The sequence below is a fragment of the Nannobrachium achirus genome (genome assembly GCF_963921795.1).
Source record: "Nannobrachium achirus genome assembly, chromosome: 1".
Lineage (NCBI taxonomy): Eukaryota > Metazoa > Chordata > Actinopteri > Myctophiformes > Myctophidae > Nannobrachium > Nannobrachium achirus.
Window position 1 is genome coordinate 22,402,915 of NC_137810.1, and position 23,335 is coordinate 22,426,249.

The 23,335-nt window shown below is 41.6% G+C and overlaps 1 protein-coding gene across 1 annotated transcript in view; it reads left to right on the forward strand.

Moving 5' to 3' along the window:
• The window catches only part of naaladl2 (N-acetylated alpha-linked acidic dipeptidase like 2), a gene marked incomplete at its 5' end in the record, with an annotated part of 278,337 nt that overhangs the window by 70,329 nt on the left and 184,673 nt on the right, over positions 1 to 23,335 (forward strand). The window contains 2 exons of the mRNA XM_080724924.1: positions 5,267 to 5,386; positions 13,377 to 13,527. Of these exons, the coding sequence (XP_080581050.1) occupies positions 5,267 to 5,386; positions 13,377 to 13,527 (271 nt within the window). The remainder of the gene's footprint in view (positions 1 to 5,266; positions 5,387 to 13,376; positions 13,528 to 23,335) is intronic.

Below are 23,335 nucleotides of genomic sequence, written 5' to 3' on the forward strand. Positions count from 1 at the left end.
CATGCATTTAAAAAGTATTTATATCATATTGTTTATGTCCCAAAAACGTTTTTCAAAAGGTTTGAGGCTAAATTACCACTCCTGAATAGAGAGCCTCTCTCATTTTTGAATGGCTCTCAGAGCATTTCAGCTGCAGTACCACCTTTGGCCTGAACTGCGCCACCCCCCCAAAAACATTTTTGAGCGGTGGTCACACCGTCTCCATAGCGTGGCCGTGTGTGTAGGTATGTTTGTTTGTTAGTTAGTTTGTTTGTATGTGGGTGGGTCTGTATGTAGCCTCAAGCCTGTGTAGTACCTTTTCTGACCACACATGTTAAGGGAGGGGCGCTGTTGTCCAGGCCACACACACACACACACACACACACACACACACACACACGGGGGGGGGGGGGGGGGAGAACCACCGCTCAGTTCACACGGGTGTGATTTTTTGTTGATGATGACGTCACAATCGGCAGATGACGTCACAATCGGCAGCAAATCTGGACAGCCTGTTTTGAGAACCCGTGGGATACTTTTATCCTTCGCCTTCTCAAAACCAGAGAAAGACACAACGGTCAGAAATGGGACTTTGTGAGGATAGAAGGTGCTAGTGGGACCCCCAAAAAAGGTTTTAAAATAAGAAAAGTGAAATTTCATGGTGTATCACCTTTAAAGAGTCCACGTACCAGCCTCTCATGGCAATGTGCAGCTTTGTGCTGGCGCAGCATTCTGTTGTTGGTCGGCATCCTGTCCTTGACTTGACAGCCCCAGTCTTTGTTTGCTTCTTGTATGAGCGTGCATAAGATACACATACTAAACTAAACAAAGTTAAAGGGGAAATCAAACAGTCATTAACATTGTCCGTGTGCCCAGTGAGTCCCAGAATTTACACGCTAACAAACACGCTGATAAGAGTTCAAAGCACAGTCAAACAGGTACTAACTTATACTGTATTCAAACACTATTCAATCAGACATGAATCTAATATTCAGTTATGGAACTAATCCACAGAACAAATAGAAAATAAATAGGCCTACTGTATACTGTATGTGTGAACTTTTAAAATTTAAAAATACTTTATGAACGTGTAAAATATATACAGCTATATCAGCTAGACTTATAATTAAGAAACTTTAATAGGTCTGTTGAGCTATGTTTATCACTACACACATTGACGACCTTCAAGCTGTTAGACCGGCTGCCCCTGTGGTGGGGTATGACATTCTTTTTTTATTGGCCTAAAATATTGTCTATACACATACAGTCATGAATCCACCTCCTGACTGCCTGTCAGCATTGAGCAATTTCTTTTATAGGGTGTAAAAGTTTGGGGCCCATTCACTTACTATACACTATACTACCAGTAAGACTCCCTAATCGGGAGATAAGCGACCGTCAGGTCGCAGCGTGATTTTAGGGCAAAATGTCTAGGAGCAGTGTCCAAAAATGTGTTTTAAAAAATCGTCCTGAAGGTGGAGCTATATGGGACAGATCACAGATCCATGTGGATGACATGAGTGTAGACATACTGTGTACCGATTTGCGTGATTTTAGGGCAAAATGTGTAGGAGCAGTGTCCAAAAATGTGTTATAAAAAATCGGCCTGATGGTGGCGCTATATGAGACAGATCCATGTTGATGACATGAGTGTAGACATACTGTGTACCGATTTGCGTGATTTTAGGGCAAAATCTGTAGGAGCAGTGTCCAAAAATGTGTTTTAAAAAACTCGGCCTGAAGGTGGCGCTATATGGGACAGATCCATGTTGATGACATGAGTGTAGACATACTGTGTACCGATTTGCGTGATTTTAGGGCAAAAATTGTAGGAGCTGTGTCTAAAAATGTGTTTTGCAAGAATCGGCCTCAGGGTGGCGCTAGAAGAGGGTCATGTGTGAATTGATGGGTGGTTGTGATTTGTCAGGCAAGGAGTATGTGTGCAAAATTTGGCATGGATCGGGGCAACGGTTGCAGAGATATGAGCAGGGCAAAAGTGTGACGTGCGACGGACGGACTGACTGACTGACTGACTGACTGACGGACGGACAGCCGGTGACGGTCGCAACTAGTAAGACGCTTCAGGGCGACAAGCGTATTTCCAACGTACATTGCAGTAGTGTTTTCCTTCTGATGTCTCAATATGAAAGCACATGTGTCAAATAATTCAAGCAATTCAGACTTTTGATGAGTCCAATTGTCCATGATTCAGACACAATGTGTTTTTCCTCAAAAACAATCAAGGAGGAAATGCGGCAAGAGGTGGATGTAAGAAAATGGCCAGCCCTCCTGGTCCTAAGGGCTTGGGTTTAACTTGGCTGCAGTTACGGTTCTGTGCCATGCTGGATGCGCTGTCACAGCGCACAGCGGTCAAAGTTCAGCAACGGTGAACTTTGACTGTGACATGCATTGAGCTCTCCACGGAGCTCTCTGTGCTGCACATGCCACTTTGCTCAGTGCAGCGGCAAACCATCCTGGTGCAGCGCAAGCCTTCGCAAATAATGGGTTTCAGAGGGTTTCAGCAGCGGTGCCATTGCTGCACTCCATGTGAAAGGGCCATAAGGAGCATAGGACTGAAAAGCATATCCAGTCCAGCAGCTGTAGTTCAGCTGTAGTTTGCTGCATTTCATCTGAACTTGTGCTTATTTTGGCAGAGCAGTCTATTATAAATTAGCACACAGTTGGTACTAAACCCATGAAAGCATTGGTTTACCTGAAACCGTTCTAAATCACAGCTAAGCTAGTCTAATGCTAATTGACAGAGCAACAGCACCATTCAGTTCAGTGCAAAACCAGAGAGATGTGAATGAAACTGCAGAGGTAAACAAACTCAGCTTTCACAGCATTATGTGACCCAACATCTTGCCATTTGAAATGCTCACTTTTTGGCCTTTAGAGGATAGACTGTGGGAAGAAACCACTCAAGCACAGACGATCCCAGGTGCTTCTCTTATGAGCACTTTTACATTATTATTTAACGTGTGTGTGTATCAGAGATGGGGACTCGAGTGAGAGTTGCACTCGAGTTGCCATAAATGAGACTCTAGACTCGGACTCGACCCCCAAAGACTCTAGACGCAACTGTTTTTATTTGATGCATTAATGAATGACAAGGAGAAAAAAGCTGACAAACAGCCTAAAAGACATGCACATCCAGGTCTGAGGAAGAGCATACAGCTCGAAACGTTACCACAGTAAAACTCTATTTTGGGAACTGCAAATTTGGTGTGCGGACTTTTTTCTTTTGTATTGTTAATGAATGACAAGCCCGACAAATTGTGTCCTGTTCCTTTTCTATCCGGTGCACGCTGCACGAAGCCTCTGTCTCAGCAATGTAAAATGTTGAGGCGTGCACAAACAGCCTTTATTATAACATTTAAATATTAAAATGGAAATTAAACTAATATGTTTGGCTCAGCATCCGCTGTCTAATGTCAGTTAACTTGGCATATGTTTAATATTTTGATATAACGTTTTTGAAAAGTCGGGTGTTTGTGTTTCATGTTGCGCTGCACTGCTGACTTCCTTAACACTACGTAACTAAATGTTCACTGCATGCCATTAACGTCAAGTTAAATATGTTGCCCACAGTGTCCATGTGATAACATTACATAGGCCTTAATGTTACAGGTCTACAGGCTTATTTGGTTATTAGAGTCCTTAACTAAAGTTACTGATGTTTGGGAAGTGCTACCAAAACTGTGATTACTCTAACCAACAATTAGTCTGTTTTTTTGTGTGCACTGTATTGAAAGAGCCTCCTTGAACAGCAAGATGCTAGGTCACATGGTACAGTACATTTCCCGTCATCTAACATGGTAATGGCAGAGCTCTGATTGAAAAGGCACTCAAGCTCCCCGACATGATAATAGTGAATTATTCTGTGGGTTTTAGCATCCTTCAATCAGCAATTTGGAGGATCACTGATGGCCCCGCTGTCTCCGTCTCCTCCCTGGAACTATTTTCCTCTCTCCATGTGTGTCTGTCATCATGCCTCACTGTCTCAGTCGGAGAGGGTGACACCAGTCCCTTCTTTCCTTCCCGTCTCATGTCCTCGCTTTTATTCCTCCTTCTCTTCAGTTTTACCCACACTCATCCCTCTCCTCCCTCTTTTTCTCTCTCCTCTCATTCCCTTCTTCCCCTTCTTATCGTGCCCCCCCCCCCCCTCTCATGGAATTTCCACTGGGCTCAAATGAAGACTGGGCTCAGAAGAGAGATGCTCACTGCCTCAAACTTCAGCCAGTTTACATCGTTAATTTCATTACCTCACCAAGATGAAATTAGAGCTGAGGGAGGGAGGAGTGTTCTGTCTCTATGTACGTATGAGAGAGAGAGGGGGGGGGGGGGGGAATATTGTCCAGCCAGGCAGTCTCAGCGCTAGGAAATCCTTCTGTATTTCAATTTGCTGCGTCTTGTTCTGTTCCATGGGCTGCAGTTTAAATGGAGGACTTTTATGATGCAAATGCAGGCAGGAGCGATAAATCTCTCTCTCCTCTCCTCAGCTATTCTCCCCTGATGAAAACAAGATGTGCTCGCTCTCTCTCTCTCTCTCTCTCTCTCGCTCGCACCCTCTCTATCCCCCCCCCCCCCCCCCTCTCACATTCTCTCTCGCCCCACTGCAGCATCGTGTTACACTCGCCCCCAGGCCACATGAAAAATGAATCAGGCCCAGGTGATGCAGAGAGAGAGAGAGAGAGAGAGAGAGAGAGAGAGAGAGAGACCCACTCAAAAAGTAGTGCTTTGACTTTCCTCAACAACTTCTAGGTCACTTTAATTTGCAAGACGATGAGACACAGGCACACACAAAAAATATGCACGCACACACCCACTCATATAGTTGCTTTTTGCAGTTTCAAAAACGTATTTTATCTATATTGTATTGCTTCTGGCTATGACTTATTTCCTATTTCTTCTTGAATTTTATATCATACCTGTTCTTACCCCATCACATTTACAGTATAGCCCTGCTCGCTGCACACAACCCCTAAAACCACCACTACGCTTGACCTTGAATTGTTATAGATATTACAGTATAAAGTGTCTCTCTCTCTCTCTCTCTCTCTCCCCCTCTCTCTCTCTCTCTCTCTCTCTCTCTCTCTCTCGGGGTATCTCTCTGTCTCGCACATGCATTAATTACAAAATAGTTACTAGTGCTGCTTTCAAATCTACCATATGATTATTGTTCATGATTGCAATTCTGCTTCAATTTGCAATGTGTCACTCTACCAAATGTGTTGTTAATGCAGTCTCCTCAAACCCTCACCCCTGCACTGTCCCTCCATGCCAGGCGGAGGTGGTGGACGTCCAGTATGGCAGTGTGGATGACCTGAGAAGAGTCAGAGAGAGCAGGAACCTCACCAGTCAGATAGCCTTAGTCAAGCTGGGGCAAGCCCCTTTACTCTACAAGGTGAGACCACAGCAAAAGGTGTGTGTGTGTGTGTGTGTGTGTGTGTGTGTGTGTGTGTGTGTGTGTGTGTGTGTGTGTGTGTGTGTGTGTGTGTGTGTGTGCGTGTGCGTGTGCACGCGTAATGTTCTGTTACTTACAAAAATACAATGAATAATCCAACACTTGGATTTAAAAAAAGAAATTTGGAAAATTGTCCATCTACAAGCTTCAGCTTATACATATTCTATGTTCACTATTTCGGGCATTTTGGGACAATGTTTGACTTGTGCTATCTAACTATTAATTTACCAAATGTATGTCTGCCGTCTGTCCGCATGCTGACATCACTGGTAGGCTACTATGTTGTTGTTGTTGTTGTAAAAACATGAAAATGCATCCACGACCCACAATGGGTTTTGAATCTATCTCTGGGAATATACCTGACTTAACATGCTCACAGCAGGTGGATTGTGTCGAGATGAGGAGCAAGGGGAACATTTAACTTCTAGGGTAAATATGTTCAGCAAAGATTGGAAAAAAGGATTTTCACATATAAAGGTAGGATGGAAAAGTGAGTTTCCTCCTCAATGCTTTAATAAAGCTGTTTTTTGTGTCTCGGTGCCATATCTAGACAGAGTCTTAATCTTCTATCTGCACTGGGATTTTAATATGGCGCGTGAACAGGGGCTCTATGGTTAGACATGAATCAGTAATCTTTTATCTACTATTATGGCCATAAATCTATGATTACTTACCCCTGCATCTACGGCTATGCAGTTTGAAGATTTATTCAGTGCCTTCTTCCAACGCTTTACTTGAAATAGTGTTATCAGTTGATTTGGAGATTCAGTTATTAGATCTTCTTCATTTTGCACCTTGCCGTGCTCCTGTTTTCATCTGTTCCATCTTGTATTTAAAAATAGTTTTTTTCAGTTATAACACCCAACACAGGGGTTTCTGCCTCTTCTTTAGTAAAAAAAGTGTTTCTTGCAGCAATGTAACAATACCAGTACAAGTCTTATCTGTTGTTCTGCTTTAAAGCCTGCCTGCCAAACAAGAAATGCAGGCTTGAGGGGAAATGTATTTGGTCATATCGTTTTCAAGGCATATTACTTCCAATAGATTAATATTTCCGCTCTAACTTAAAATGAAATCTGTTCAATAACAAGCTCAAACTAGCTTTTAAAATCACAGATGAATATGTTTTCAGAAAGCCAGAGCCAACAGTGGGGTGATGGCTGTAGCTATAGCCTGCACTAAACCACTTTGGAGAAGTCATTATGGGCGAACATTTCAGCCTATAATTTCAAGGTTTCAACCTGACCAGAGCCCCATTGACTTAAAACTACATTTAAGTATACTGTATATCTTTTTTTTAACTAGTGGAGGTATTTATGTGGCCTTATTGGTGTGTGCAACGTTGGTCCAGCGATTTGTGAGATTAACTCGGGACACACGCAGGCAGTCAGGCAGGCATGTGTACACACGCATGCACCCACACACACACACACACACACACACACACACACACACACACACACACACACACACACACACACACACACACACACACACACACACACACACACATGCATGCACATCTACACTGTGTAGTGTGTTTGTAAATCAGCTATTTCCTAAATAATATAGACCCTTTTGGTTAAGTGGCTGAAGCTCATTCAGAGTGTCAGGCCAACATCCTTGCTGTTAGGTCGTTGCTCACAGTCTGTGACACCAGAAGATGGAAGGATCAACAAGGAATACAAACCAGCAGCTCATTTATCTTCATTTCCTGTAGAGAATTAAATGGCTCATGACCACGCCATTGATCCCAACAACTCAGTAGAGTCAACAGAGATTAGCACTAAGTGGATGATAATGAAAAAATCATATTTAGTCATTCAACACAGCGTATTGAAGAGTGGGTGTGTGTGTGTGCGTGCGTGCGTGCGTGCGTCCAGAGCAGGCATGATTAAAGTTCATTATATCTTAGTGGAATAGCTACAGTATAGATTGATGTGCCTTCTGTGTTTATTGATGTGTGTGTGTGTGTGTGTGTGTGTGTGTGTGTGTGTGTGTGTGTGTGTGTGTGTGTGTGTGTGTGTGTGTGTGTGTGTGTGTGTGTGTGTGTGTGTGTGTGTGTGTGTGTGTGTGTGTGTGTGTGTGTGTGTGTGTGTGTGTGTGTGCGTACATGCATGTGTGTGCACACGTGTGTGCATTTGTGTGTTTGTGAAGGTGACTGCAGGACTAATGTCACACATACTAACTGAATGTTATCACACACACACATACACACACACACACACACAAAACACAGAATACTCAGTGAAACTTTCTCATGCCATGCACATACTCACACTGCATGTTTTACTTTGCGTTGGCCCATAGCTATGAAGACCGACAGACGGTCCGTTACTTTCTCCTCATGCCCTCTAGTTTGATAGATGGAAACGTAAGGAGTATGAGCCTATTATTCCATCACACTTTTCCCCCGGCATAGTAATTAGTGTTTTCACCCGCGTGATTGATCGTTACTGTTCTCCCAACACGGTCAGTTCTGTAGCTTCTTATCAGTCATGACATTTAGATACTCCATCAACCTCAACAGGTGTCTCCTGGAGCTAGAAACAAGAGTTCTTCACAATGTCATCAACCGACAAGTCCTCATAGCTGATCCCTCTGGGCAGCAGTGGCTCAGGAGGTAGGGTAGAGCGGTTGTCTGGGAATTTGAAGGTTCCTGGTTGAAGTGTCCTTGAGCAAGACAAGTAGATTGCTGCCTTGCATGGCTGCCTCCGCTGTCTAAGGGTGTGACTGTATGGGTTAACCTAGCTCTGGTCCATGGCGTTAGAAGTAAGTTCTCCTTAACGTATGGGACTGGTGAGCCATTGCGCTCACACCCACAGTAGTCCAGCCTCTCGTCTTTAGTAAAAAAATAAATAAAAAAAATACACTTTCGCTACTCACCCAAACAAAGACGGTTTTAGGTTGTTGAAAGCCTACTTTCCCTATTGGGAACACACTGTGCCCCCCACCTCATGTCTAAAATACAGTTTTTGGACAGAAAATAAAATATTTCAAGATCTTTAAAGGGCGCAGTGGAGTAAATAAAACCATTTTTCTTTTTTTTACGTTGAAATATTACATTTTCAGTCCAAAGATTGTATTTTAGATGTGAGGTGGGGGGGCTCCGAGTGTTTCCACTAAGGAACATAGGCTTTCAACATCTTAAAACCATCTTTGTTTTGGCAAAAGTGTATTTTTCATTTTTACTACAGACGAGAGGCTGAGCAGCCTGGGCTTCTGCGGGGGTGAGCGCAAGGGCTCATCGGTAACATAGCGTTAAGCAGAACTCCTTCTAACGCTATGGACCAGAGCTAGGGTTAACCTCTTAAGAGGCACTACCATACAGTATATACTTTGTCATGCAATGATCTTCTGGTTATAAACGTTGGGGGCTAAAAAATAAAAACTCCATATCTCTGTTGTTTATGATGTCTTGATAGGAACTGTCTCTGGTTTCTGCTCTGGGAGAGAGTTATGTGTGCGTAATTGTATTTTTTTTAAAGATATGTTTTGGAGCTTTTTATGCCTTTATTGATTGGACAGTAGACTGACAGAAAATGGGGAGAGAGATGGGGAGCCCCATGTGTGCATTATTGATTTGTCTATTGTTTTAAGGGGTTGGAGGCAATTTAAAGAAGTTCTGTTGGATGCTATATCTATTTGTTTCCAGCACTGATGTGTGCATAACATTGGTATTGTTGTTTCAGTTACAAAATGCTACATGTTTGCCGGATTGGCACACTTGTTTTTTTTTCTCAGACATGTTTAAATCAAACAATTCTAACATTGCTGTACTTCAGCTAGCTACATTTGGGGTCAAACCCCCTGAAAAGGCTGAAATTCATAGAAAACTGCATTTTGGCACAGTTATACCTTTATACCTATATAAAACTCAGCACAAAAAGAAAGGAAACTTGAGTTCGGTCAATTATATCTCCCCTTTACTAATACCAATTTGTATTTTGTTTTGTGTTTTATATCATTTCTATTGTTGATTCATCACCTTTACAATGAGGTATAGTTTGTAAGCATCGGGCATTTGTGGAATGAGCAACACAGCCAAACGTGTGGGTAGCACCCCTCCAAAAATGGTCAAAATGGCCTGGCAGGCCTGCAATACTGTTCTTTTGGTGTTCACCTTTGTTGCTTGGAGCATTGAATGATTGCACTAGCTCTCCCACAGTAATAAGGAAAAGAAAGAAACGACACATTTTACACTTTTTTAATGTTATGCTCAGTGTCAGGGAAGCCCAAAAACTAGAGTAAATGCCAGCAGAACAGTATTGCAAGCCATTTTGGCAACATTTCGGTCTGCGCTACCCACACGTTTGGCTGTGTAGCTCATGCCTCGAATGTCCGATGCTTACAAGCTGTTCCTCGTTGTAAAGGTGATGAATCAACGATAGAAATGATATAAAACACAATACAATTTGGTATTATTAAGGGAAATATAATAGACCGAAGTCAAGTTTCCTTTCTTTTTGTGCCGAGTTTATAACAAAAATCTAACTCAACAGTTTCTTATATGTATAACAAAATGAAATCAAATGGTACCACAGATTGTTCATTTTAACAAAACGTCATTCAATATCAAAGTACCTTTGTTTGAAATTAAATTGAATTAAACTATACAACATATGAGGCAAAATGACTCTGTCAATGTGCACATTAAATTCTTCTGAAGATAACTTAAACATTGCCTTTTAAATTAAAAAGTAAAGAACCTAAATTAACAAAAATGGAACATCGCAGAACTAATGATGCTGATAATGTGTCCGTCTGTCAGCCAACCAGAAACATGTTTTGAACGTTGGTGGAATTTAATTTGTCGTAGAGCCTGCCAACTCTATCCGTTAATATGCGCGCGCACCACACACACACACACACACACACACACACACACACACACACACACACACACACACACACACACACACACACACACACACAGGCACGGACAAATGCTATTTCCGTGTCCGCTCTATTCTGGATCTCCAACCTGCTAAGTGAACTGATCCCATTCCCATTTGTTGTGAACGCATGCGCACATTGGTACGACTCGTCCGACTGGACAAAACTTCTCTCCGTGGATTACGCTGACACAAACGCACTGAAACAATTCAGAAGCACTTTCTTAGAAAACGTAACACACTTGTGTATGTTAATCTTAGTATATTAATTGACGTTAGTATATTATGTTTTCTTCTTGGACGTGCGTTTGTGGCAGGTTAATATGGGATTTTGACAGCTGGCTTCACCTCCTTTTACCGTCTTATATCGCCATATAGTATCTGTTATCAGGCGGGGAAGTGGTCCGGAACGGGCCGGTATGTCGTCCCTGTAAAAGATTCGGCATACCGGCCCACTTTCACCGCTGATAACACATACTATTATGACAACTTGGACTTCAGTTTCACATTGATTACACACAAGCAGAGACAGTGGACGAAATCATGGACTGATGTAAGATCAGGAAAATTTGTTATGATTTTGTGCAATTATTTGTTCTATGTCAAAACCAACCCCACAGCCAAAGAGAAACAGAGAGACATTAGTGACTATTAGAATGTTAGACCTGTAAGGGTACGCACGCGCGCGTGCACACACACACACACACACACACACACACACACACACACACACACACACACACACACACACACACACACACACACACACACACACACACACACACACACAGGTTTCTCGTAGTTTTATTAGAAAACATCATTGCATTTCAGTATGAATTATGTTGTTTCATACAGTTTCAAGAAGACCACTCTAACATTCCAAAAACAAATCATCAAACGATAAAAAACCTTTCTATTACATCTGGTAAAGCTTGTATGCTCCCCTATTAGTGTATAAACTATGCTTATGAAGTAATACATTTTAACAACAAATTATCAATTAACTAATCTATATCATTTCATATGGGTGAGGATCCAGATAGCCGAAGTATATACTGTAAGGCTAAAGTTGTCAATGCACGTTTTGTAATAATTAAAACCTACAAAGTAACTACTGTAGTAACTATGGTTTTCAAATAATTGCAGCGGAGTAAAATACTTGCCTCTGAGATGTAGTGGAGTAGAATTAAAAGTATTGAACATTGGAAATGCTCCATTAATTTAAAGAAATACCTCAAAATTGTACTTGAGTACATGTACTTAGTTAATTTCCACCACTGCATAGAAGGTAGCCTTCTGGCAGCTATCCGAACTGGCCAGCCAGCAAAAACGTGTGGTTCCAAAAGTCAAGAAGCTTAACCACAACACAGCTGACAAGCACATATAATGCCTCTGTCCTTCATTGCTTGGTAGAGCTGTCTGTGCACGTGTGTGTGCATGACTGCGTGTGTGTGCATGAGAGGCTTGTGTGCATTCACTTAACTCATGCAGCAATGTGTGTGTGTGTCTAAGCATGCAGGTGTGCATGCGTGTGTGTGTTAGTCTGTGTTGTGGCCCTGTCCCTGTTTTCTAGTGAAGGACATAGTTGTGATGAGAGGACAATGGCCAAGGCTGGTGTCATATCTTCAATAAAATAGCCATCTACACCCGTACACACCAAGGACACTACAGCTGTCATGCACAACAATAAAATACTGCCATTCGCTGTACAAGCCATTTTAGAAGTCCATTTGCCCTGCATTTAGCCTGCATTGGAAATACTGTATTTATCTTTCAATCAATAGCTAGTCCAAGGTTTTACTTTACAATCCCTAAAAACGTTGAGATATAGCCATTTTGGTTAGAACTGACGTAAAATAACTTTGTATTTCAAGTTTAAAATGATAATAAATATGTTTTCAAGTGTCCAAATAAATTCCAAATATTATCAAATTATCTTGCGGCACCCCTGGACTGCTGTCGCGGCACCCCAAGGTGAAAACCCCTGCCCTATAGTCATGTGTACAGTATGGGATATATGGTACGACGTCAGACTCGCACAGTCGCAAAGACACAAGGGGTTGGGGGGTTGGGGCAAGGACACACTGTAGAGCCACAACCAGGGGCATAGTTCCGCCGATTTAAAATGACTCCAATACGGAACTAAAACTTCCTATGATTGGCCGCTAGTTGCGCTGTTTTTTTCCCCGGCCGATCGCAAAAAGAATTGTTCTCCATTGGACCCCATTCATTTTCCCCCTTTGTTTTCTAACATTTTCATAAATACTTTATGGTTACTATCGCTAGTTAAAAATTGCTTTTCAATCACGATTATATGCGTTTTGTGAAAATAAGGTCCCATTTATGTTAAAATTGATGATACAGTTGCGGGGGGCGTGGCCAACTAAACTAATACCAGCCGGCTGTGTTCTTCTTCGTGTGCTGTATTTCGGGAGGCTCCGACCACATTCTCCCATGTATCTCTGTGGTTGCACGTGACCGTCGGCAGCCAATAGCATCCTCTGGTGCCTTTACAATCTATGATGGCAACACCCATGCCAAGGACCCATATTGTGTCATTTGCGCTGCATAGAAACCAATGGCTTTGCTTTGTCCATATCTTTTTTACAGTCTATGGCCACAACACCAGCATGAATGAATACAGTATTTCCTCAATGATTAACCCTTCGTGAGCCACTATGCCATTTTACATATTACTGTACTGTATGTGCAGTGTTCATTTTGTTGACTATAAACTAAGACTAAACTATTTCACATTACTAAATAGTACTCAAACTAAATGGTGTGGAAGGCTAATGGTGACAAAAGACCAAGACTAGATCAGAATTTGCTGTGTTGCCAGTGTACTAAGACTAATATTTTGATATTTAGTCGACTAACACTAAACTAAGACTAAACAATTTCAGATGACTAAACAGGACTAAAGCTATAAACTAAATCAGAATCAGTTGTCAAAATTAACACTGAGTATGTGACTAAATGTTTTTGCCTGCTTTCTTGCTGACATACATGTAATCTGGCTTTGTGTTTCTCTACAGCTGTCACTCCTGTCTGAGGTGGGTTTTGGTGGTGTTCTGCTCTATGTGGATCCGTGTGACAGCCCCCCTGACCAGCATGTCTGGCAAAAAACCTTCCGAGTCACACTTAACCCTGGAGGAGACCCATCCACTCCGGGATACCCTAGCCTTGGTAAGAATGTACAGTATAAGCAGTACAGTATGTTCCTCTTTACAACGTAGAGGGAAATGTCATTTCAACATTGTGGAAGTTCAGCGTTTGGCACATTATTTTGCTCTTCACTTTGGTAACACTAGACAACAGAAACACAGCATAACCAATTAAACCCTATACTTAGTTGACTGGATCCCCACGGGCTATAGGCACCCTACTGTTTTCACTCTACATTATACAGTATATCTTCACACAAAATCTATATTTCAACCAGATATTGGTTATATGGATGCTAGGGTTCTTCAACTTGCTGAACCAATTTTCTAGAAAGAAACGGAATTTAGGAAGGCATATAAAAACATATTTACATTTTAGTCTCCTCCTTCTTAAGCAAAAAATCAAGGGAACAATAAAATACCACTTTTAATGGATAGAATGTAGCTTCTTTATTTTTTTATACTCTGATATTGTTTAAGCACAATCTCTCTCCTATCACTGTATGCGGGCAATCCCTGAAACTGACTCACATTTTTTTTTACCTTGGCCTCAGGCAGAGGACATTACAGTACGTCTCATTGTATCTCTGTGACTCTTATCTACTGTATTTAAATCACCCTCCCAAGATGGTTGACCATTTTGACCCCCAGTCTTGTCCCTACTTCCTGTTTCCTGCCCGGTCTGGCCAATGGGGACATGTCATTACAGCTCAAGTACCTTTAGTCCTTGTAATAGTCCCAGTACCACTGTGGCAAGACCCTGAAGAGCCACAACAGATGTCTAGGTGTGTGTGTGTGTGTGTGTGTGTGTGTGTGTGTGTGTGTGTGTGTGTGTGTGTGTGTGTGTGTGTGTGTGTGTGTGTGTGTGTGTGTGTGTGTGTGTGTGTGTGTGTGTGTGTGTGTGTGTGTGTGTGTGTGTGTGTGCGTGCGTGCGCACACATGTGTGTAAGAGAGAGAGAGACAGATGTTGAATGTCTGGTCTCACACCAATCACAAGGCTCTCAGGTTCCCAGTGCTAATCCAGCTGGGAAGAACACACGATGAGAAAGGACACCTCATTATTCATACCAAGCATACTTTATTCATGCGCTGTTGCCTTATTAAGGCTTAAGCATTTCAATTTTTACCAAAATTAAACTGAAAACGGTAAGTCTGTGCTGCTGCTGCTACTACCACTAATCATAATATTACTACCAATAAAATGTATGATTTTGTCATGGTGCATGCATTTTCAATGCTACATGTTCTTACAAATTTTCAGCTTTCCTACTTTATTAATATAACTCAGCGAGTGCCCACGTGTCAAACTCTTTGATGTCGCTGGAGGCCCACGGCACGTTCGCCGCGTTTACTGTATTTACAGTAACAACATTAAATCTCACCGTAAGGTCGGGGCTACGCCTGGAAGTTGCCCAATCACCGCGGGTTGTTTCCATTGGAAGCCGTTTTTCTCCATATAGTCCAATGCATTAACCCATCTTTAAAGCCCTTTATCTCTGATGTTTGTTTTTTTGGCTAAAACTCCGGGCGTGGCTGGAAACATGACCAAATTAGATCGGCAAACAATAGCTAAATCCTACACTGGCCCATACTAGGTGGAAGAACAAAACTTCCTGACTACGGTCATGTGACCAAGTGACGTCATTACGCATGCACTGACGCAGCAGGTCCCGTGTGCAATAGAATGGTGGTGGACCTGCGGGCAGCCAGAGGGGATAACTCTGGCTCCATCTAGGGGCAGCCAATGTGTTTTAAAGAGTGTGTGTGTGTGTGTGTGTGTGTGTGTGTGTGTGTGTGTGTGTGTGTGTGTGTGTGTGTGTGTGTGTGTGTGTGTGTGTGTGTGTGTGTGTGTGTGTGTGTGTGTGTGTGTGTGTGTGTGTGTGTGTGTGTGTGTGTGGGTGACAAGTAGCAAAGAGCCTCAGTCTGATTTGAGAGGCGCCCCATTCTATCCATTTACTGCAGTAACTTGGCTGTCCTACAGCTGATCTGTGTACCAAAATGTCCTTCATTCTTGATTTGTGATGAACTTGAAATTCTTTTAACCACCCAACCCATGAGCAGAAAAACATCTTCATCTCAGCATGCTGTCAACACCTTTTCCTTTGGGTAAAATAACATATACCAGTACGACGCCCTAAGGGTGAGAAGCGACATATGTCGCGCACATGGGCACGTGCAGTCATGCACGCATCCGCCTGGGTGACAGCAGACTGCAAGTTGGCCAAAATGTGGCCAAAATGTGGCCATATTTTCCCAAATATGGATGAGCTGGGATGAGGTGTCACGCAGCTTTGCGTTTCCCAAGGTCGCTCCACCTCCTGAGCCACTGCCAAAGGTCTCCATATTTGGGCAAAGTTTCAGCACAACCCAAACTGACTTCAGCTCTAAAATAAAAGTTCTAAAATAAATATGCCAAAAAAATTATAATTGAGGATTTACTTCCCTGGCCTACTGACAGCATGCACAATACATCTGGCACAAGACATTTGGCACTGATCGGTCCACTGGTTTGCGTGATTAGCCCTGGAAAAACCCAGGGGCAAAAACACAATCTCCACCTTCGCTTTCGGCCTGGCGGAGAGATGGAAGTGTGGCGCCGTCCCCAGTGAACACGCTGCCTAAATATAAAATCTATAGTTGGCCAATGGACTTCATAATGTGTCCTACCGTTTGTTTTCGCCTCCTGATTTATTATTTTGGTATTCAGATGGTGTGTATTTATGTCCTGTCCGCCTGCTTCCTCCGGTTGTTAATTTGAGTGTTCCTTGTAGTATTCTATCCCCCGCTGTATTGTCATGTGCTCTCTGCTGGGAACGCCAGAGTAAATCAAAGCCTCTGTCATCTGAGACATGTTGCTTCCTTCTCCTTCTGTGCTATGCTGCGTGTGTAATTGTGTGTGTGTGTGTGTGTGTGTGCGTATCGGTGTGTGCGTGTGTGCGTGCACTAATGTGCGCGTGTGGCGATGCTGTTGGATGTGTGTGTGTGTGTGTGTGTGTGTGTGTGTGTGTGTGTGTGTGTGTGTGTGTGTGTGTGTGTGTGTGTGTGTGTGTGTGTGTGTGTGTGTGTGTGTGTGTGTGTGTGTGTGTGCGCGCATATCAGTAGATCTGAGGGTGTGTGTGTTTGCGCACATATGTTTGCGTGCCTGTGTGTGTGTGTGTGTGCACATGCAATACATGTGTCTTCTCCATCCGTGTGTGCGTGCACAGTGATGTCACATACCGGCTGCACAAGGGAAGGAGAAAAATAGAGAGGTGTCTGCATGCCAATCCCCCACAGAGCCAGTGCATACATAACTTCAGCAGGTGTTTGTGGTCTGGTTGTTACATACTGTTCCAGCATTCATCTAGTCTGATATAGAGCAGGCACGTGCACACACAGACATCAAAGGGGGCTTGAGCCCCTGTCCTTTTATCATCTGTAAAAAGTGCCCTCCATGAATGCAGTTTTTACTGTGGTGAAAGAAATGCAAATGCCCTCTTTCCATGCCGTACCTGAAGGCAGCATTCAAGAGAATTGCCTTGTCCAAACTATCCTGAACTTGAATGCAGCGTCTTACAGTATGTTTTTTTTATGCTTAGTTTAGTGTGTTATGAAGTACTGAAAATAGCCGACCTCCAAGCTCACAACGCGTCGCAGCAGAAATTTCAGACCCTGCCTCTGACATTCTCTGTACGTCCCTGGTATAGACCATGTTGCTTTGATCTAGTCATAGGTCCCTGAGTGTTTTTTTGTTTATTAATTATATGCTTGTATTATTCTCATTAGCAGGCTATAATAAGACATAAAAGCAATGGTGGTTTTCACTGTCTGACCAGCTTTCAGGACCAGTTAATATTAATATATATAATATATATAATTTAATTTCACTTTAAGAGTGTATAAATGTCACCCAATGGATCCCTAAGGGTCCATTTGGTTACATTTTGTACTTACAAATGGATGAATCTCTCCACAAAGATTTTCAACTAGGTATTATTATTTCCTTTTAACATAATGGTCTCCCAGATTGCAAATGGATAAATTAACACTGAGCATTTGTCTGTGTAGATAAAATCTTATGTGAGTTAGTTGAAACAGAACAATAACAAACAAATAATTAAATTAAACAAGTGACAGAGATTTAAATGCTTTTCCATAGCTATGGAATCATGATGTATTGTGATTATTTCCAGATGTACTGTACTCATAATTATGCATTATTACAGTCTACTTACTCCATAAATACAAATATGTTGTAGCTTTATTTTAATTCAAATTCAAACTGAAGGATATCATAGTGAAAGAATGTCTACAGCAAGTGTTGCTATTTATTGCCCATTTGAACAGCTTTTGGTTTGCAGCTGCCGATTTGGGGCATATTTGTTCCAGTGCAACAAGAGGGCAATCTGCCTGACAAAGGAATGCCATGTTTCAGAGACACTGGAGAACGCAGCACAAGAGAGAAATACAGAGAGGGTACGCTGCAGCCGTTTTGTCTTTTTCTTGTCCAAAAATAATTGATTCTGGCATATTCTTCTTTTCAGAGTTTCAGAGGCCTCATGTCTTTTGCCAAGTTAGAGCCCCTGGTAGTAAGACGATTTCCTCTCGCCTTAGAATGTAATTTGTGTTGTTTGTATTTTTGAGGGTTTTGCCCTTCACTGCCACTAATACAGGTCATCAAACATGTGATCGCTGTTGCACTTACTAGTCTCTTGGAGATAATCCACCCCTTCCTTACGGCTGTGCAAGATTGCATTAACCTTTAATGTGCAGCCGTCCTTTCTTCCTTCCCTCCCCAATGTACACGTCTCTCCTGGCCCCTCCTGTGACCCATTTGTAAGCGCTAGTGCACCCACCAGAGAGCCGGTTCAAATCATTTTCCCATGTTAATTTTTGAACCGGTTGACAGGTGGGCCTTTTCACTGGCTCCCCTGGGTTATTTAGAAAACCCCGCTGAAGTCAAAAGAGTTCTTTGAATAGAAAATGTAGTCATTAGCATATTGATTTAAACGTGGGGTGGTTAAAGAATGCCAGAAAGCGTATTTTTCTCCTCCTTCTTTTTTTTCCTTTTAATGAACAATCATTGCATGCCGATGTGAGTGGAGGAAGGGTGGAGTGCTTGATGTCTTATGTGGAATATTGAGCCATATTGTTAATGGCTGTGGAATTGCCAGATGATTCGAGGAGAATCCAACAGACCTTGCTCAATACAGACAATGAAAAAAAAAAAGTAATTTCCAATCATTTATTTGAACCAACGGAAGTACGGTATGTGTGATGGTACAGTAATTGCAGTGCTCTTGGACATGGACAATACATGACTAATCCCTTGATAATTTTACATGAGTGAGTGTTAACCAATGACCAAAGCAGTGTTGAAGAGTTGATGTAGTTTCTTGGAGTAATAGTTTGGTGGTTTCACCATTGAATTGACATCTTACAGCACCAATGGAATGTCTATACTCTATCGTCTATAGAGTGTAAATAAAGCTACACTATGTAACTTTTCTGTTCCACCCCAGATTTGAAAATGGGCGTCCTGTGCAAGTGCTGAAACTTTTACTGCTGTGCTAATAGGATTGTGTCAAAGGTTGTGTCCAATAGAAGAGCAGGCAGACCAAATACAACCATCCCAGTTGTATAAGTTATTGCGACCCTACTATACAGATTTGTCAAAATAGCATTTTATTTGCAAAAAAACAGATTGAGCTTTAATATACACCAGTAAGAGAATGGGCACATGGGCACATGCACTCATCCGCCTGGGTGACAGCAGACTGCTGGGCGAGCGCTGGTGCTTTGGCATGGGATCAACTTTGACCAAAAAAATGCACAGACCTGGTTGGTTGTTTAAGTTGGCCAAAATGTGGCCAAATATGGAGATGACTGACCTCTGACATCATATTATTTGACGTCATAGACCATTAGACTTACACAATATGTCCATATATGGGCATCCCCAGATATGGGCTTAATATTGAAGACACCAGGGATCTCCATATATGGGCATAAAAGGGATTGTATTAGTTTGGTTGCCCTATCAGGGCATGATCTGGGAATGCCCTATATGGACTTAATATTGATGTTTTCGGGCCGGGTAGGGCGTGAAATCTATGCTAATTAGTAAGGCCAGATGGGGCCACGGGCCGGCCCAGTTAGGGCCAGGCCTTAATTTCCGGGCCTGTTGAGAACGCTGAGCTGGTCGAGTCATCATTGTGATGTCAGAACAGGTCATCTATATCCTTCTGCTGAGCTTGTCAAGTTGTGATGTCAGAACAGGTCAGTTCAAATGAATTCTGTCTTCGCTATTCATTTGCATCATTGTGATGTCAGAACAGGTCAGTGCAAATTAATTCTGTCTTGGCCATTCATTTGCAACATCATTGTGATGTCAGAAGGGCATGAGGTGTGACAGACAGACGGACGGACGGACGGACGGACGGACGGACGGACGGACGGACGGACTAACATGAGCTGGAGGTTTTCATATGTATTCTATATTGCCACATTATCATGGTTGAACTTCACCATATCCTTGTGAGAAGTTGAGACAGCAGTTTCATGTGTGGTTATGATGGCTGCTGGGTAGAGTGGCATGGAATGGAGATGAATGGCGCAATATAATCCTTTACATTACACTTGAGTGAATGCAATTAAGATTACATTGACAAAATGTCACTGATTAGCTTACAAGCCAGGCAGTTAAAGGGATATTCCACTTTCAAAAAGCTTTTTGTCATTGTGTGGTCTAATCAGGCTTGTATGAACACCCTGAACAGTTATTAATTTTCTTCATTCAGTTTTGAGATATTTGATGTAAATGTTATCAGGCCCTCTAGGCCCAGGGCCTCTCCCCACACACACCCATTGTAACTTCAAACTACATTTTAACCATGATAGATACATTAAAAACACCCATTATTTTTCTAGTGACTCATACTACCCTCCTAATACGCGAGCAGGCTGTTTTTTCGATAATGTTTTTCATTTATTTTTGATATATTTTTATTGTATTTAATTTTTTCCATTTTCCCAAAGAATTATTACAAATAAATGAAAGAAGTTATCGAAAAAACACGGCCTGCTCACGTATTAGGAGGGTAGTATGAGTCACCAGGAAAAAATACAATGAAGTTACAATGGGTGTGTGTGGGGAGAGGCCCTGGACCTGGAGAGCCTGATAACATTTACATCAAATATCTAAAAACTGAATGAAGAAAATTAAAAACTGTTCAGGGTGTTCATACAAGCCTGATTAGACCATAAAATGACAAAAAGTTTTTTTGAAAGTGGAATATCCCTTTAACTAAAAGATTTGAATAAGCTACCAGTACCAACATGATTTTCTTTTTTTCATGAGAAGCTACAGTATAAGCTCCTTACTTTTTTTTTTTTTTTTTTTTTTTAATTATTATTCCTGAAATTAGAAACAAATGCAGCCACAATCTCAATGCAATCATCTCACTGAGTCAAACTTCATGTTAAATTGTTTCATGTTGAGTTGATGTCAATATTTTACCAACATTTATTTGGAATCAGTTAAAGTATGTAAAAGAAATAGCTTACTGTATGTTGTAACGAAAGTATCAAACAGACTTAGCAGAAATTAGTTCCAAGGTGAAAACAAAGTTTAGTAACTTCATTGGGGAATTGGCTCAAACAGAGAAGTAGCTTCTCTTTTCATCCTGCATGGGAGTTGGTTCGTCGCTGGCTTCATTACTGCTAATTGGCTGTTTAGTGGGACAATACTATGGCTGAATGTGGGAGCTGCGTCTGTAGCATTAGCATTGGTACTGCCTGAATTATGCATGGAGGTTAAAGCTTCTGAAAGTTTCTCCATATGATTTATTAATGCCTGCTTGCAGTTAGGACTAGATTAGGTCTGTGTCATGGATACGGAACAATCACAGAATAATGCAACCGTTGTGGAGCAATTACTGTATGTGACATAAAGTTGAACTGGAATCACAGCAGGAATCATGCAATTATTCAAAAGGCTTTCATTTTTTCCATTTAAAAAAATAATAATGGACACTCACTAAATTCCAAGTTCCGTCTAAGCTTTTATGTCAGTTAAATGGTGTAACAAAGAAAGAAAGAATAAAGGAAATAAGCCTTGTGCTCATTAATTGTGGGTCAGTTAGGGCTAAGTTATAATCATATACTGTGTGGCGAGTTTACATCTAGACATCCATGTAACCAAAGAACATCAATCATTAATCAAGAAACATTCTAATGTATTATTGTTTAGTACAACCGTGTCAATTGCAAAACAGTGAGTGGGTCTGCTCTTATTGCAGACCCTTTTTATTCAGACATGAATGACAAGTCAGTGCAGGGAAGATCCTTTGGATCACAATTGAGGACCAGAAGTGTTTTATGTGTGCCAAATCTTGTCTACTGTAGCTCTGTGGGTGGATGAAACTGAGTCAGCGTCCAATGCCTTTAATCCCTGTGTATCTCACTTGGAGCACATGTCATGATTAGAGGACCCATTCCTAGTTGTCATTGTGTTATGAATTTAACTAATAATGCTGAACCATTGTTGAAGTGAACTTTGGGTTCTGCAATGCTAAAATTCTAAAATAAATGAATTCACACTTACTTTTCCAGTGTAAAAGACATGATTTTAAGCACCGCAATGGAAATAATAATAAGATTATTTGCTTTATCCTTTTAACTCATTGAATGCCCTTTTCAAGATGGCCGCCAAGTACCAGGATGCCACGTTCTTAAATTTCTAGTGCACGGATCAATTTTTAGTGCACGGATCGTGCACGCCCATGCACCATATATGCACCATATGTGTAGTACTTTTTAACAGCTTTCAAACAAAAAAATCCGCTTGGGAATCCGTTCAGGCATTCATGAGATAGAAGCCTTCAAAGTCAGACAAAACAAACACTGCCACCTTCTTTAAATTTCTAGTGCACGGATCAATTTTTAGTGCACGGATGGTGCACACCCATGCCTAGATCATGCACCATATGTGTAGTACTTTTTAACAGCTTTCAAACAAAAAAAATCCGCTTGGAAATCCGTTCAGGCATTCATGAGATACAAGCCTTCAAAGTCAGACAAAACAGCCATTTTTGACATTTTGAAAGATGTGTTTGTTATGGGGCTAAACATGCAATTTCGCAATTGGGATCATGCCTAATACATTTGAGGCATTTTTAGAAATGTTTTTATAAAAAAAAAAAATTGAAAAAAAAAAAAGATTTTTTTTTTTTTCAAAATGGCTTCCAACTCGGGAAACTCGGGCTGTGGCAGCCTGGGACTACTGTAATAACTCGAGAAACTCGGGCCTTGGCAGTCAATGAGTTAATTATAGTGAGCCAGATGTATAGACGATCCACAGAGCGCTGCCGCGTAGCTGCAGGTCACGGTGTGAAGGGTGCCATTTGACATTGCAGCTGTGATTGATGCTCTGAGAAATCTATACACGTGACATATCGTTGTTGTCCGGTGGATACATTGTATATCCAAAACTAGTGAAAATAGTCGATCTACAAGCACACAGCGCCTCGCCTGGCGAGGCTTTGTGTGCTTGTAGATCTGCTATTTTCACTATTTTCTGCAACACTTTTGTATGATGAAGTAGGGCTTTAATATACAAAAAAAACATGTATTTGAAACTTGGGGTTTCTGTCCAACAGTGACAATATATATTTTTTTCATTATTAATAAAGATATCAATCAATCAAACAAAACCACTAAAAACAACTAAACCAAAATTGCTATATGAAATCTACTCAGCTAATTATTATTAGGTCCAGTTGCAATTCAGCCAGCGCTTTATGGAGGACTTCAAGTTAACTGCTGATTGACTTAAGGCTTGTATAAGGTAA